This window comes from Natrix helvetica (genome assembly GCF_964273705.1).
Source record: "Natrix helvetica genome assembly, chromosome: 1".
Taxonomy (NCBI): Eukaryota; Metazoa; Chordata; class Lepidosauria; order Squamata; family Natricidae; genus Natrix; species Natrix helvetica.
Genome location: NC_138548.1, coordinates 209,115,149 through 209,132,948, shown reverse-complemented (window position 1 = coordinate 209,132,948; position 17,800 = coordinate 209,115,149). Strand labels below are relative to the sequence as shown.

The 17,800-nt window shown below is 40.8% G+C and overlaps 1 protein-coding gene across 3 annotated transcripts in view; it reads right to left on the bottom strand.

The window, feature by feature from the left end:
* The window catches only part of LRP1 (LDL receptor related protein 1), a 382,005-nt gene that overhangs the window by 279,067 nt on the left and 85,138 nt on the right, over nt 1-17,800 (bottom strand). For all 3 annotated transcript variants that reach the window (XM_081934411.1, XM_081934412.1, XM_081934413.1), the window contains one exon: nt 5,608-5,730. In XM_081934411.1, the coding sequence (XP_081790537.1) occupies nt 5,608-5,730 (123 nt within the window). The remainder of the gene's footprint in view (nt 1-5,607; nt 5,731-17,800) is intronic.

Here is a 17,800-nt window from a genome sequence, read left to right as displayed (position 1 = left end):
CACTTGCCGCAAATCAACACGAGTATCTGCGAAAGAAGATGTGCCTTAATTGATGATTTGATGACGTCAGCCCAGACTAGCAAAAGAAGGGGTGTCACGATATTAAAAGGTTTGCTAGGCCTGAACTGCCTAAACTGACATTCAAGAGTTAAACTAAGAAAGCTTTATTGCGCAGGTCATAAAACAAAAAGTTCTTATCTGAAAGTGATTTATTGCGCATGCGTTTACACATTCCAGAACTAAATTCTCTTCTTCTTTGTTCGGCAGCCAGCTTGGCAGACGTAGCTTTCATTATCAAAATGTAACCATTAGTTATTTCTGTTTCATTTACTTTTTTATTTTTCGTATTAAAGTTTGTTTATTAATTAGAATACTTTTAAAGACTTTTATTTTTCTCAATATCTCAAAAGATATGCGGAAGGGAATCAGCCACGGTCCATTGATCTCAGATTTCCCCAGGGCATTTTTTTCCCTGTCAGGCTCTGTCCACCCCTCCCCTCCCGGGAGTCTCCACATGGCCCGTTTTGGATGTGAGGTAAGTGCAGGGCCTGCACGGAGGCTCAGGGAGGTGAAAAAATGGGCCTTTTGGAAGTTCCGGAAGGCTGAAAATGGGCCCGTTTCTAGTCTCGGAGGGCCTCTGGAGTCTGGGGGAAGCCGTTTTTTCCCTCCCAGAGGCTAGAGGAAAGCCTCCAGAGCCTGGGAAAGGCAAAAATAGGCCCCCTCCTCCCGCTGTGGTGCAGGAGGCCAACTATGTGACACCTACCATGGTCATGCCCACCTAGCAAACAGGCAGAGAGCCCGTTGCTGAAATTTTTGAAGCCCACCCCTGTTAAAAGGATGTTGTAAGAGACAACATTCCAAAAAGGAAAGGAGTTGAGGAGACAAGAAAGTGTGCAAGCTCAGGCACTTATTGTTAAAAACAACTTCTGATCCCCTGCTGAAATGAGAAGGAGAGGGGTGGCAGAAGAAGCTGGTCTTTCAGAAAATTTGCTCAAACAATCCTGCTTTCCTTCTCATCCTCAGCTGCAACCTCTTCAGTTGGTTGCTTTTGGACAACAGTGAAGCTACTTGATCTAAGGCTGATCAATTGTTGGTGCCTGTTTTAATAAATATTTATGCTTTGGCTAGAAATCTCAGAGGGAAGTCCCGGTAGGTATTGCCCCAAATTTGTCAGCAGTCCAAAACCTTAATTAATAATTTGTGTCTGCATTTAAATTAATAGGTGCTTTTTAAAATTGGTGGGAACAATCAAGAAGAGGCTAAATGAGCAATAATGAGTTCATCCCAACCAGGGGCTCCATTGTTTGGAATATGCTGGAAATTTCTTGGTGTTTGCATGCAAATGTACGTATGTAAGCTTGCCTTTATAAAGCTAACCCAAGTTGGATATTAACAATGACACCTCCAGCTTTCCTCTCCTGTCTCCTTTATCTCCAAATTCTGTCTGGGGTAACTTTTGCCTGTCATTGCTAAGACAGGACTGAGAAGTTCTCCATCTTCTGGAGCTGTTTAGCCAGTCTTTTCTCATGCCACTATGGCACCGTGCAGACGCCCCCTTATCTTTCTAGGGTTAGAAGGCTTTCTCTTGAAATCCCCCCCTCAATGAATTTCTAGTGCTGGGGATAACAGCTCAATTTCTAATATCAATATTAGCAACAATAAATGATGTTGGCACATGAGATAAGCTTCATAAATTAGGGTCCCTCTTTTTTTTTCATGTTTTTCAACAATAGTTCTGTGCTGACCAAAATAAAATGCATTCCGTTATTATTTTTTGAAAGTTGGCTTTTACTTAGTTTATTAATGTCATCTGCTCTTTACCCAAGCTCCCTAAGTTGATTTAGAATGCTAGGATCTATAATCCAACACACTTAAGACCGCATCAAATTGCGAAAATTATATTTGTGTGCTCTTTAATAAGCACAGAATCATGCTATGTAAAATACACAATCCACATTTTTTTCCAGAAATCTAAATTGCAGTTAGCAAGTCAGCTAAACTGCCTTAATGCATTATTTTGTTCATAGATCAAATTTTGGTGAAGGGCAAGGAAAATGGAATATAATAATTTGAGCTATGAACTTCAACAAGGCACTATTTCTCCCTTAATAAGCAGCATATTTTAACTGTCCACAGAATTGAAGCTTCTTTTTTTAAGTTTTATAGTTGACCCAGTGTAATTATTATTGGTTATATTTGGTAAGTGCTCCAGTGAGCAATCTATTGATATAGAATTGTGTAGCATTTGATACTAAAACTCATAGCAAAATTGCATTTGTTAATTTTGCAACCAGAAAATAGTAAAAATATTATTATAGCTGCTTTGATCTTTCACAGGTTCTTCCATTAGATACCAAAATAGCAATGTTGAAAAACTAACAATGTTTGAATATTTGCATTGATTCAAATCTCAAATTCAGAGGCAAACTGAGATCAACTGGAATGTGACATTGTCAGTGTCTCATTCCAGAGGCACATCTATACAAAAGACACTTAACATCCGGCCTCTGTCAAATATTTCACAATGATTGCACCATTTTGAAATATTGTCTTGGAGAGATTTGGCAGACACCCCAGAGGCCAAATCCGTTTTCTTGTTATAATCAGGAATTAATTGCACTGGGCCAAAAGATGAGGAATTTGTTTGGTCCCAGTTTTCTTGCAACTAAAAACAATGATCCAGGTGGGTGAGTCTGAAAGCTCACCTAGCCCAAGATCCTGCTTCTCACAGGAGCCATCTAGATGTTTTTTAGTAAACTCCTCAAGCAGAACATGACTGCAACAGTACCTTCCCTTGCCCTTATTTCAGAAGTGAGCCTATACATCTGAACCTCACAATTGCAAATACCATCATGACTCAGGCATCAATATCTTTCTCCGCTATGGATCGGCATCATCTCCTTTTAGGGCTAATTTGGGGCGGTCAGCCCTTCACATCTTGCTGGAACAAATTCCAATCCTTTGCTATCTATATTGCGGAGAATAGTGCTCAGTTTTATCTGCCCTGAATCTCGCTTCATTCAGTTTACTGGATAAGCCTTGGGGGATAAAATTATAAAGTGGAAATAACCCTTCATCCTATCAAATGTCTCTATAATGTGCATCGTTTTATGCATACTTTATATCTTCCTTTTTTCTGATGCTGAAAAGTTTGACAGGCCATTCTTCATGGCAAGTTACTTCTGCCCCTAAAATCATTTTAGTTCCTTTTTACTACGTCTATTCCATCTCTTCAGTATTCTTTTCCAAGTAACAGTCTGTACTATTTATAATGTGATTGTATCACACATTTTAATAAAGGTGGCTTTAATTTTAATTTTTTTCCTGGTTATTCTAAGAATTTTTTAATGGATTTTTCTTCAGTAGCACTTTTCTCTTATATCCCTGATAATTTTTAACAGTGGTTTCTATTAGTTTTAGAAACCTATCAGCCATAGCCATTAAACTACCCAGCCTATAGTTTCCTGGATAATCCCTAGAACTTTTTGAGAAATGATCTGGTGATTTGACTAATTGTAGTTTTATAAAAAGATCGGAATTTTGTTTCTTAACACTACTTTTTATGGCCAAGTCCATTTTGAAAATGTCAGTTATATTTGTGCCACATTTTCTGTGACAGATACAAAGAAGTCATTCAGCATCTTTTCAATCACTTAGGATATTTTTAACAGACTCCGCAGCCAACCTCTTGTGAAATAGTTTCTTGTTTCATGCACGCACACACACAAACACACACACAGGCATTTTGTATTTCCTTTTTTCCCCCTATTCTATTTATTCAGCTTATAAAAATAACTATAATGGCCACAAATACATCTCAGTAATAATACCAAAGCATCCACTGAAACATATTAAATTAGACAAATCAAAATCATCCACTAAAATATATTAAGCCTAATCATCAATCAAAAAAGCCTTTCAGGAAAGCTTGAAAAATCTTCTTTTCCCTGTATGAATGCAAATACAGAGGAAGATCTTTTTAAAAAATAAAGAAGAGTTTATAAGCTGTTAAGAAAGAAGAAAAAGCCTTAAGAAAAAAGCCTTTCCTTTTGTATTCAAAAATTCCCATCTGGGAACATACCATCAACCATTCTAACTTGAATTTTTATAGTTGAAAAACATTACTATTTTTTTCCCTTCTCCCTGGAAGATCTCTCTATTATGATTTCATCCCACTCCTAAGTCTCAGTCCAATCCAATTTATCTCTCAGTTTGTTGCAGACAAAAACTGAGGAGTCCTATGTCTACTTTCTTAAGATAATGGATGAAAGGCGAGACATAAGTCTTAATGAATTAACTCACAGTCCCAAAGCTCACACAGAGCAGGGCAACCAGTGGATTTAATGTTTTTTCTCCCATTCTTGGTTTAATTATGAAGGTTATAAGTTAGGTAGCAGGGAACTACAGATAGTCCTTAACTTATGACCATAACTGAGCCCAGAATTTATATTGCTAAATGAGAAATTTATTAAGTAGGTTTTGCCCCATGTTACCAATCTTCTTGCCACATTTGTTAAGTGAGTCACTGCAGTTGTTAAATTAGTAACACGGTTGTTAAGTGAATCTGGCTTCCCCATTGACTTTGCTTGTCAGAAGGTCACAAAAAATGATCACACGACACCAGTACAACTGTCATAAATATGAACCAGTTGCCAAGCATCTGAATGTAAATCATGTGGCTATAGGGGTGCTGCAATAGTCGTAAGTGAGAAAAATGGTCAAGTCCCTTTTTTCAGTGTCACTGAACTTTGAACGGTTACTAAATGAACTGTTGTAAGTCGAGGACTACCTGTATTTGATGCACAACATGCATCAATGGTTTGTTTTCAACCATTCCTGAATTTCCTACTATCTACTGAATGCTTGCTGGCAAGTCTAAAAAATGTCTTCCATTGGCATTTCATGCAAATCAAAACAATGTTGAGGCTCTTCTTCTGCCAAGGGACACTTTCTAGCATTTATAAAGAAGTCCAAGCTACCTTTTAACATGTCTAAATAGTGCTTGTGGAGCAGCAGGAAAGGCATTTTGACCATTCCCTACCATACTTATTATGGGGAAAGGAATATGGTTCAATGACTGAGCACATACTTCATAGGCAGAAAGCCCAAGATTCAGACTTCAGCAACTTCGCTTAAGAGAATTAATACTCCATATGATGTAAAATTCTCTGCTGGAGAAATTTTCTACTCAGCAGATTATAATCAGACAAGAATCTTCAATTAGGAACACTGCCGTCCTAAGAAGCCAGTGGTTTCTACAGGAGGAAGCCAAAAGAAAACAAAATGGGGTGGGGGAGAATAAGGGGAAGGGAAACTTGTCAGAAAAGTGAAGTGGGAAATTTTTTGCCTAAAACCCAATGAGGAATACGTGCCCACAAATAAAACTTGCACAAAAACGTGAGTAATAAACGATATTTTCCGAAGTGGAGAATTCTTACAAAACTTCCTCATGTGCTGTTTGTTTTTCAATGTCCCCAAAGCTGTGAGAAATACGCCATGCATTTTGCACTCTCAGGAAAAGTGAATGGAAAGCAGTACAGGACATCAAATCAAACTTGTTGTAAAAATATTCACTAGGGAAAAGAAGAGGAAGTAGGAGATACCTACATATATCTGGTGATTCATCAGAGCCATCTGGACAGTCCTTCTCTCCATCGCATCTCCAGCCCTTGGATATACACGTGATCTGATCTTTACATGCAAATTGTTTGGGGCTACATGTCTTCGGTGCTGGGGAAAGAAAGGCAAGGGGGGGGGGGGGGGAAGAAAGCATAAAAAAATTAGATTCTTCTGTAAAACACGGAGGTCATTTCCAGCCTTGTGATTCTATGTTCTCTGTCCCTGACAATATTTTCAAAGGCTGGCTACTTTAAAAGCCACCAATTTTGACAGCGCCATTGGGCTCATACATATTCATGATACTTCAGTAAAGAGCACTCTTAAAATGAAAGGTATTCATCAGAGCAAAGCAGGAGCAGAAATACAGAACAGATTTTAAACATCATTTAATTTGAATAAATCTCTCAGGAATTCACAATTTATGCATGAAAGGCTTAAATAAAGACACAAACCAGGAACCATGGTTTTAAATTATGTAGTGTTTGCACTGGAATAACTGTAAGAATCTCAAATCTGACTTTTTTTTTTACAAAAACTACCATGGTGATTCAGGGGATCCTACTAAAATTATACCTGAAGAATGCAGACTGTTAAGGGAGGGGGAGTCCACATTTCGAATCCCATTTTAATAGCCTTAAGGCCAGCCATTATTCACTTTGACTCAGCCAGAAGATGGTCATCTGGGCCTACCTCACAAAAATTATTTAAATAATTACAAAAAAAGATGAATCGGAAGCATGCTCAATGCTTTATTCTGAAAAGGTTATGCATAAGTCAAGCCTGTGGCCTTCATTTGTGCAATCCGGGCAGGTAAATAAAGGGTTAATAAATGGCACATCCCAACCAACTCTGTTCATTTAGAAGCTGTAGACAGGTAGCTACTTGGTCAACTTGCAAGCTTCCTGCCTTGTTGTACCCTGTTTTCCCAAAAATAAGACCTCCCCGGATAATAAGCCCAATAAGCCCCCTTTGAGTGTATGCGCTAAAATAAGCCCTCCTTGAAAATATTTAAGCACATGCACAGCAGGTCCCCACCATTTCCTCTGATTGCTTGCCACACAAACAACATGAGGTGAGGAGGCGAGGCCAGGGGAGGGAGAGACGGGGGAACATCCCCCATGCACCCTACACGCCCTTACCTAATGGCTGATCCCGCAACCCTAGCCACCACACCCTTTCTGTCACGCTAATGGCACCGCAAAAAAGAGCGGCAGGTCCACCGATGTGCAACACAGCAGCAGCCATGAGGTGACCATGCTCGCCACTTCCTGACCCAGTCTTATTTTGGGGGAAACGCCGTATGTACCATTCTCGTAGCATGGCTTTTCCCAATCTATCAACACTCATGTGTGCTAAATTCCCTGGAACTGCACTCTCAGCATACACAGAAAGCAGCAGGTTGGGGAAGACAGAGAAGTTAATATCTGTAGGATCACAACTGTACCCCAGTTGGAATCACTCACTGCAGAAGAAACTGTGGCTGCTCCCAGTTTCTATGAAGTGAAGGAGGATGAAACCAGGAGACACTGATTTTGCTTATACCTCCAATCTAACTGAATGGCCTTCCTCAGAAGTCAGGCTCATTCTGGAAAATGATAACGACTGAGCTCTTCCAAAGAGCATATATCAGCACTTGGAAATAGACCATGTCAGGAAGCAGGGCTCCCAAGGTGGAGCTAACTACCTCATTAATCTAGTCTACAATAACATCATTCTGAAAACCTGATAACATTGCTCCTTCTCTCCCTCTTATACTGACAATCAAGGTAAGCAAATTTAAGAGTTTTTCCTTAGGCTGTCCTATTTTCTAAACTCCAGTTTTACTAGCAGTCTTCATATATATTTTATCCAAGGTCATCAGTGTAGACATCTTCACTTGGTAGTTAATGACTTTACTACTGGGTTATTACCAACAAATTATTGCTCCTGGCTGACCTGGCTGATGGTAACTCTGCCACTTCCATTACTATTACTGATTAAGATAGTAAATTTATTTCTAAAGCAGTTTGCTTTATTACCATGGATATATGTTGGTCTACCACAACGAACATTTACATTGTTTGGCCTTGCTATTTATCCTTCTGACAGATTCAGCATTATACAAATGAAATAATTAAACAAATCAATGGCTCATTCATGCCACACTTGCTGTCACAACTACTACAAGGAGGGTGGAGATTGATGGATTAAGAGGCCCAGGCAACATAGCTGTTAGAAAAGGTGGTACATTTTTTAAAAATCACTCTGCTTCATAGTTAGCTTTCTAAAGTCATGCGTGCCTTCCTTATAATTTTTTTTTATTTTTAAACAAACAAAAACAAAACATAAAAACCATCCTCCAGTTACATACAGTGTAATATAATAGTTATAGTCAAATAAATGTTTAATAATGGTAATAATTATATACATATATATTAGATTGATAATATGAGATTCTATATAAATTGTAAGTGAAGACTATGGTGAGGAAGTATAAAAGTTTGGTAACCAATCGACGCACTGTCATGCATGCCTTCCTCGCAGTCTCTTTTTCTCATTCATTAAGCTGCTATATTTCATATCAACTCCCATCTCAACAAAACACCAGCAGAAATAGACCCCAGCTTGGAGGTCCACCAACAGACCTAGAATTACATAGCTTCTTTCAAATAGATACTTAGCTGCTGAGCTTCATGATTGAATTTCCATGCTTGTGCATGCACTGACTTCTTTGATGACCATCAATTAGATCACATCAGGTCAAAACATATGATAAGGCAACAAAAGTCCAAGGCTAATTGAAAAGGGAAATGTCTGACAAGGTAAGGGACAAGGAAACCAAATAGAAAGAATAAGAAGTTGGGGTGAGAAATGGGGAGGGGAATAGAGATGTGTATCAGCTAGTGCAGAGGTCTCTGACCCCTGGGATGCGACCCGGTACTGATCTGTGGCGGGGCAGTTGAGTAAAGCCCCATCCACGCAGGCACGGGATCCAGGCAGCGTGTGAAACCACGCCCCTCCCAGTCAGCGGAAAAATCTGCCCTCCACAGAATTGGTCCCTGGAACCCATAAGGTTGGGGGCCACTGAGTTAATGTACGTGGACAGATGCACTGCCTACAAAAGTGATAAAGACTATCATGGGATAGTGATCCTTTCAATTAAAAATAATTCCCTATGGGTTCTTAAAGAGACAAAACAAGGGGGAAGTTGCGTGATATGGTGATCTTACAAGAGCAAGGAAAGCAGCGTGGGATAAGCTCTGGCTTTGTTCACTGAAAGCCAGTGTTGGAAGAAATGTCTTTCTGGGTTCGGCTCCAAGTGGGGAAAAAGACACTGGAGACATGGAGGCTGCTTGGAAAGATGGTTTTAATGGTGGACAGGACCACATGGCTTGAGTCCTGAACAGAAAAGGTGATCACATGCTTCAATGTTGGTGGAGAAGAAGAGAAGGGAAGAGAAGGGCTGAAGAAGGGCTTGCAGGGCTTTTTATAATCTGTTCTGCCCCACCTATCTGTTTCTTGTTCCTGTGTAAGAAATGTATTCTGATTTGTTGCCAGACTCCCATGGGCCTGGGCAAGGGCAACCTTCTAGGCTGAGTTTTGAATCCAGGTTTGGTTGAGTTCTCAGATGCCATGTGGTCAGTTGAGTAAAAGGCAATATTATCCTGCCTTAATCCCATCACTCTGGAGTTGAAGAGGAGAACTCTTTATTATGTAAAGTGGACTAGCTTGGCCTTCTTAATGGCCCATTGACAAAGTGGGGATGGGCAGGAAGCTGCAGGAATTTACTTTGTGTTTAAAATGTGTTTCTCCCTTTTTTCACATCCAGGGAAATATTCTGCCTTTTCAATATTTCCTAGGATATTTCATTTTTCTGGGAGAGGGCTGGGTGATAACTTCCAACACCAGCATAGGGTTCCCTAATAATTACTTCTGATGCGAATCAGCCCTGGAAGGGGAAAAAAGTGCTTGCCTGCTTTTTGCTGCAAGCAAACTTCTGATGCAATTATTTCTGCATGGAACAGTTGCTTTCTGCAAACAAAGCCTACGTTTGGCTAAAGGATGTATTTCAGAAAGCTGTCCATCCCCTCAAACTGTTTGTCCTTTGAAAGAGAAAAATTCTTTCTAAATGAAGAGGTAAAACAGCATGCAAGCATTAAGAATGATTTTCACATAATTCTGTTTCATTCAATACTAAATACCAATAAGTTAGGAGGCCATTCTCAAAGAAAGCTCTCAGCCATCCTGATAAAGGCAGTGATTGGAAGGAAGCTGAAAGAGAAGCCATTGACTCTTTATCCCAGGGAAGGGTTTGAGAGGCAGGGGTGATGTAAAGCCAGAGAATGAGGAGTTAAGATTCTTACACACATAGCTACTCTGTGTAAAACACTTCTTCCTGCTTGTCCAGCCAGAGCAGGAAAGAAAGCTTAGCAACACATTTAACAGTTGAGTTTTCCAGGCACCTAGTTTGTCCAGGCTGAGTGGGAAAAACAATGGATTTTTGGTTTAGTGCTGAGCTACAAGAATTACATTTTAAGAAATTGCAGCTCTAATTGTATTGGAACTATTTGAACTTAAGGACCTAATTAATAACTTATATTGATTTCCTTAATATAACAAAATCTGCAATATTGTGATTGATGGATCCAAATTTATCCCATATTTCTATGTGTGGGATACACCTATTTAATTCATAAGGATTCTAGGTATTACAGGCAGTCCTTGACTTGCAACAGTTCATTTAGTGACCATTTGAAGTTACGACGGCATTGAAAAAAGTGAGTTATGACCCATTTTTCACACTTACCTTTACCTTTTACCTTTTATTTCGATTTTTATACCGCCCCCTCTCCCCAAAGGGACTCGGGGCGGTGTACAGTCAAATGACGGCCATCGCACCATCCCCATGGTCACATGATCAAAATTCAGAAGCTTGGCAACTGACTCATATTTATGACAGTTGTATGGGATCACCTTTTGCGACCCTTCTGACAAGCAAAGTCAATGGGGAAGCCAGATTCATTTAATAACCGTGTTTCTAATTTAACAATTGCAGTGACTCACTTAATAACTGTGCCGAGAAAGGTCGTAAAATGGGGCAAAACTCATTTAACAAATATCTCACTTAGCAGCACAAATTTGGGGCTCAATTCTGATAGTAAGTCAAGCACTACCTGTATTTGAATCCTATTTGAAGCACATGGATGACCAGTGAGATTAGGCATAATTTGATGCCTCTCTAGCTGTGTACTATATTAAAACTTATTAAAGGGTGTGGTTAGATCAGGAGGGGGGAATCCTCTTTAAGTACTTTTGCCATTCACACTTAAGGAGAAATAACTTGTTATCCCCTCTTCAGTTTCCTGAGTAAACCAAACAAAACCAAAGTTATTGTTAATTATACATTTTTCTATTCTTACATTTTTTTAAAAAAGCAATGTATTCCAAGGGAATTCAATTTTACTTCAATTATATTATTCAGGGCAGATTCCTGAATTTGTGATCATCAAAGTAATGAGAAAGTTCTATTTTATCAGAAGCTTTAGTGGAGTCATGGTTGGAGAATCCTGTACTTACTGGAACTGTTGTGAATCCTTAGCATATCTTTGCTGAAATATTCAGTTTTTAAAAGCACATTAGTGCATCATTACAACTACTGTAGTTATTGTCTACTTTAAACACACCCCTGGCTGGAGGGGACCTTAAGGCATTCAGGGTTAATGTCCTCTTCCTAACTTGCAGATATAATTGTACCTCTGTCACTATGCATTACTTCAAGCAGTCAGCTCCTCTTCCCCCTACACTTGCAACTTGCAAACTCATAAATACCTATAAACCTGTGGTATCAATGTAAAACGTAACAAAGTTTCACATTTCAAGCCTGTATTAGTCCCAGCTCCAAACGTATGTAACTGTATTTCAAGCTCAAACAGGGCGCTACAAAGAATTCAGATCTGATCATGTTATGTACACTACTAATAAATATCCTTTCCCAAAAACAGTTTTGTTTGCTTTCTTTCTGCCATGATAAACTCCAGATTCTTTGACAGATTGATTGGTAGGATAAGAGATGTAAAAGTTGAAGGCACCTGCATTCATGTTCAAACAAAGGACCAAAGGCTGGAGAGAAATAGTAGTTGACATCATATGTTCCTCGAGGACTACAGCTAATTATTGACTGGTAAATGACCCAGACAGGCCTTGACTCGATCCAGCAAGCCACCAATAAACCTTAGGAAACTCACAATGTTCCTCTGTTGCCCCTCTTCAGTGTCTAATCCATCAGAAGTGCCCTTGTATTTCAACTGAACATCAAATGTTCTAATGTTCGCAGAGAAAACTGTATCCCTGTCTCCAGTTTGCACTGCTTAAATGAGAGAAAAGATTCAAGGATATAGTACCGTGATGGCAAACGTATGGCACGCATGCCGGAAGTGGCACGCAGAGACATCTCTCCGGGCATGCAAGCTCTCCTCTTCCAGTTTCCAGCACGCTGGCCAGCTGGTCTTCACGCACGTGGGAGCACTGGAAACCAGAAGAGTAGCCCCCCCCCCCCAGTGTGCTTGCACATGCCGGGAAGATGATCTTCCAGTTTTGGCATGCACATGCACATTGGCCACCTCGTCTTCTGATTTCTGACGCACATGCGCATGCAAAGACCAGCTGGCTGGTATGCATGTGCACGCCAGAAACCAGAAGATCATTTTCCCAGTGCATGCATGCGCACTGGGTGGCTGCTCTTCCAGTTTCCAGCACGTACGCACGTTCCCCCATTACGGCACTCGGTGCCGAAAAGGTTCGCTAACACTAATATAGTTTATAGGCTCTACTGCATACTCTATAGGTTATAGAGATCTACTGCAGAAAACATACACTTTTTTAAAGGATATTTATGGTCCTGCTTGGTAAGCAAGCCATTAATTCACTCTCAGTCTCTTGGGCCATTTCAGTCAATTTGTCGGGAAGATTCCTAAATGGTACAGTTGCTATCTGCTAATTGCTGAGCATCTTCTATGCCTCTGAGCTTTGCCAAATCATATGCATACAAAATAAATGGCCATCAAAACCTCAAAGTCAATACCATTAACCCTAAGGGGCTCTGACACCAAAACAATAAGAATGAAAAAGAGCAATAAGAATGAAAAAGTATCACAGCATCCAAAGAATGAATGGATTTGGAAAAGGGCTGTGTGTGTGTGTGTGTGTGTGTGTGTGTGTTACTTTGCCCTTTACCCATTCCTGTAATCCTGAACCTAAAAGAACCAGGAATGAAACTGACAGATTCAATCATTCAAAGCATTATTGGTAGGCGGGTTCCCTCAAGCATGCTTAAGATATATTAAAACAAATATATCACATCAAAGCCAAGGTAGAAACAATTTTTGTGTGTGTGTGGACCCTTTCCAACTGAGAAGCATTGTCTCAGTCTAGGAATGTTACAAAATCCCTCTCTTTCCCAGCTCTTGCTTATGTTGGAATTTTATCTTGCTTTTCATCCAGGAACATAAAGGGACAGTACAGAGCTGTTCCTCTTCCAATTTTTCCACACAAAAATTATCCTGTGAGGTAAGTTGGGCTGAGGGACAGTTACTGGTTCAAAGACACCCAGATATAAGTCTATTATATCCAGTAAGTAAACTTGGATTATTAACTTTTAGTTCAGCGTCTTGATCACAAAAGCAGCAGCTGAATCAAGTTACAGGTGGCCAGTACCACCACCATGTAATACATTTTGTGAAATCCTTATGCAAACAATTGCCTTGTCTCTTGCTGGTCACATCTACCTGACCCACTAGAGCAGGGAGGCAAAGAATGTTGTGGGTCCTGTCCCCTAAGGAGATACATGTGGCAGGACCCAGAAGAAGCACCTTCTCCATGGTGACTCCCTCTATCTGGAACATCAACACCCCCCCCCCCAGAGATTAGACTGCCCCCCACCCACTCTTTCGGAAGGGCCTGAAGACATGGTTCTGCCAGTGGGCCTGGGGAACACAGAGAGGGATGGTGCCCATGAAATGGCTAGTATGAATGTTAGGTTGTCACCGGGATAGGTGGGGGTTATTATTTTATTATTTTTCTTTCTTTTATATCCTTGTAAGCCACTTTGAGTTGCCGGGTGCGAGTAGGCAGCAATATAAAATTTCTAAATAAACGAATTCTCAAAGAGAATGTCAAGGAGCCTGCAGAAAAAGGAAGGTTTTGAACCCATGTCTACAACGGCAAGCACAGGAGCTGCAGATCTGTTCAAGAAAGTCATTGCACTCCCAAAGCTTGAGTTTTGTTCTGCTGTTATGACAGAGATGGTTTAACAAGACTATCCTATTGCTGACCCCTGGGACCTGCCACTCAGACACAAAAGGCATTTCGTTCCCCACTACTGGCCTGCCCCTTTCTCCTGAACATAAATCTTTCCCTGACAACCTTGTCAAAAGGTTTCTGGAGAATCCCAAGCCTTGCCCTGGATTTACAGAGTCTGTCACGGAAGAGATATATCTTCGAAGGTTTCCAAAGCAAAACCTCCGGCCAAATAACAACATGGGGACTGAAGGCTTTCTGTTTCTAAAAAAAATAATAATAATACAAGAGCTTCCTTGCTTTCCCTACCTTTCAGGACTCATGTGTACGTTCCTAACACTACTTTTTCTACATTCATCTGTTCCCAGACTGTCAATTTAGGCTGCAAGTCAACCTATTTTTTGATCCTTTTCCAAATGGAGATAAAAGGCACTGAACGTAGCATTTTCTTCTTGCTGAAAAAGTATACGATCTTCCAGAAAATAAGTTTTAATTATTTGGGAGAAAAACTCTGAACAAAGTCCAGACATCCTTATTGCCTGTTATCAACATGCAAAGCTTCCATCACACTATTTCCTCCAGTCTCCTCAATACCCACAAACTGTCAATCTCTTTTAGCAAATACACTTCTAGAAAAAATAAGGCGGTGGCAGAGGAGGAGGAGGAGAAAGAAGAAGAAAGATAAGGAAAGAATTTGTAATAAGCTGATCCCAGAATGAATAAATAACTGTTCTCCAAAAAGTTAGTCCTCGACTTAAGATCACAATTGAGCCCAGCATTTCTGTTGCTAAGTGAGACATTTGTTAAATGAATTTTACCCCATTTTATGGCCTTTCTTGTCTCAGTGGTTAAGTAACAGTCATAAATATGAATCTGTTGCCACGCATCTGAATTTTGATCACACGGACATGGGGGTGCTGGAAATGTCATAACTGTGAAAAATGGTCGTCACTTTTTCCAATGCCATTGTAACGTTGAACGGACACTAAATGAACTGATGTACGTTGAGGACTACCTGTACTACCAGCCTTTGTGAGTGGGTCCTGTGAAAAACAAAAGCTCCTACACTGCGAAGAAATGGATTATATAGTGATCTCATATGTCACATTTCCCCAACACGAGTGCCCTAACCAATCTTAAAGGAAATATAAAGTAAAGGTAAAGGTTCTCCTCGCACATGCATGCTAGTTGTTCCCGACTCTAGGGGGCAGTACTCATCTCTGTTTCAAAGCTGAAGAGCCAGCTCTCTCCGAAGACATTTCCGTGGTCATGTGGCTGGCATGACTAAACGCCGAAGGCGCACGGAACGCTGTTGCCTTCCCACCAAAGGTGGTCCCTATTTTTCTACTTGCATTTTTACATGCTTTCGAACTGCTAGGTTGGCAGAAGCTGGAACAAGTAACGGGGGCTCACTCCGTTACGTGGTGCTAGGGATTTGAACTGCCGAACTGCCAAACTGCTGACCTTTCTGATCGACAAGCTCAGCATCTTACTGAGCCATCGCATCCCTGTTAAAGGAAATATAGCTTTCACTTTTTTAAAAAAGAGTATACCTGGATTCCTAGAAAGTACCAAGATTATTTCCAAGAACCACACTATTATGCTAATGAATGTAGGCTTAAGGGCCAGTTTAATGATCTGTCTGCTTTCATTCTGCGGAGGACTGAAACATATGCAGGGCTGGAAGCAGGAAAACAGTTATAAATAATAATGACATTACCCTGCTAGCAGAAACATGCTAGAAGAAAAACCAGACTTCAGGGGGATATCCATCCAATCCCTGACCAGAATTCTTAAGCAGTTACAGTACTAAGAAGGTTGTATCCTATTATTTTCCTCAAAGATATACGCTGTTCCTCGAAGAACATTGGATAAGCGGTCACAGGATTCATCTTCAAATAATTAACATGAGATTTTTCTATTATCACAGGAATCAATTTGTAGCCAACAAGGCAGTTGAAACAAGTATATCATGTTTGCATTAGTATCTGAAAATGAGTAGCTCAGGATCCTGAGACCCAACCCAGGCATAGAATATACGCCCTCCCAAACTGGAGTTCCTGCCCACAAATACTACACCGGATATTCACTAATCATAAAGCAAATACTGCTCACTTGAGGATGAAGATCAGAAACGGACATTCCAAGTATTTATATTCTACTAGACACTATGTTAGTGATGGAGAACCTCCGGCATACGCATGCCAGAGCACCAGAAACCCAAAGACTAGCTGGCTGGTGATACATGTGTGCACCGGCCAGCTGGCCTTTGGGTTTCTGGCACTCCGGCGCACGAGAAGACCAGCTGGCCGGCGCGAGCAGCTGGTGACAGTGCGCTTGTCCACAGAAAAGTTCACCATAGGTTCGCCTGCCATAGGTTCACCATCATGGCACTATGTTATGTCCATCAATGGGGATGGTTCTAATATATTTGCTTCCTTGTTATGGATCGGAGAGGGGAAAACAAATATAATATAAAAAGAAATTTCACAAGTAGATAGCCTTCACATTGGATGTAATTGCCTTCCAACTCCACCATTTGCAATAAATGCAAATGGAAAACAAGCCCTGCCACTCTTCACTTTCTCCCAAAATGCCTCTTTAAAAAAAAAATTAGCAGCTACATGTACACTTATATATTCGCATATTGTCTTTTCTTCTGCCTAGCTTTTGTAAATATGCAGACTTCTGAACATTTGTCGACGTGTTCCATAGATTCATGGAGAGGAGAGGAAAACGGATCATCAACTAATCGCATGCCTTTGTGCAAGAACAACCACACAATGGTTAAGTGACAGTGTGCACGTTTATGTAATGGGCTGTGTCTTTAATTTAACACTGAGTTGTTTCCATGTTTTGCTCCCAAAAGGTGTCTGGTAGGACACAGTGGAAAGAGGACAGTAGACTAGAATGGCTGGATTCAACAGGGGCCTTTCTCATCTTCTGTGAAATGAGTAGGTCTCTGCAACTGTTTCAATGGGAAACATCACAAAGCACACTGGGGGTCTCAAATGGTTAGAATAAGGGCATCAGCCAGAAGATTCTGGGTGCTAAATAAGGCGTTCGCTGGAAGTCCCTATGCCTTTGGAAACAGTGAAAGCTGACAAGCGTTCAAAGCAGTTGTGCTAAGCTTCTGGAGGACACTGAAGCTTTTAATATTAGGGATAAATCAGAGGTGGTATTCAGCAAGTTCTGACCAGTCCTGGAGAACCGGTAGCGGAAATTTTGAGTAGTTCAGAGTTCTGGTAAATACCACCTCTGACTGGCCCCGCCCCCATCTATTCTCTCTCTATTCTCTCTCCAGAGTCTCAGCTGATCAGGAGGAAATGGGGATTTTGCAGTAACCTACTCCTGGAGTGGGCAGGGAATGGAGATTTTACAGTATCCTTCCCCTGCCACGCTCACCAAGCCACGCCCACAGAACCGGTAGTTAAAAAAAATTGAATCCCACTACTGGGAGGAATGCTTTCTTTATGTGATACCTTTTCCAAGATGTCCCTTTCAAAACCCTTGATTGGATCTGGAAATGATTTTGCAACTATCATAGCCCATTTGGAACACTTTTTAAATTCAAAATAAAATCTACTGAGTGCAAACTAAAGTTATTGTTATGAGTAAAAAATGCCACAAAGTATTGTGGTCTTTCCACATTTTAGACCTGGGATGTCAAACTTGACTGACGGCCACAGTAGGGTTGTGTTTGACCTTGGAGGGCTGAGGGGGCAGGAGGCGTGGCCAGCTCGACATCATCCGTCGAGGCGTTTCTGGCCATGTTGGTCTCCTACAACCCTCTGCCAGCTAAAACGCAGCCCGGGAGGGCCATGTGCAGCCCATCCGGGATCTATTTTCGACCGTGACAGCCTCCTGCATCCCTCAGCCAGTGAAAAACGGGTGGCAGGGGTAGGTT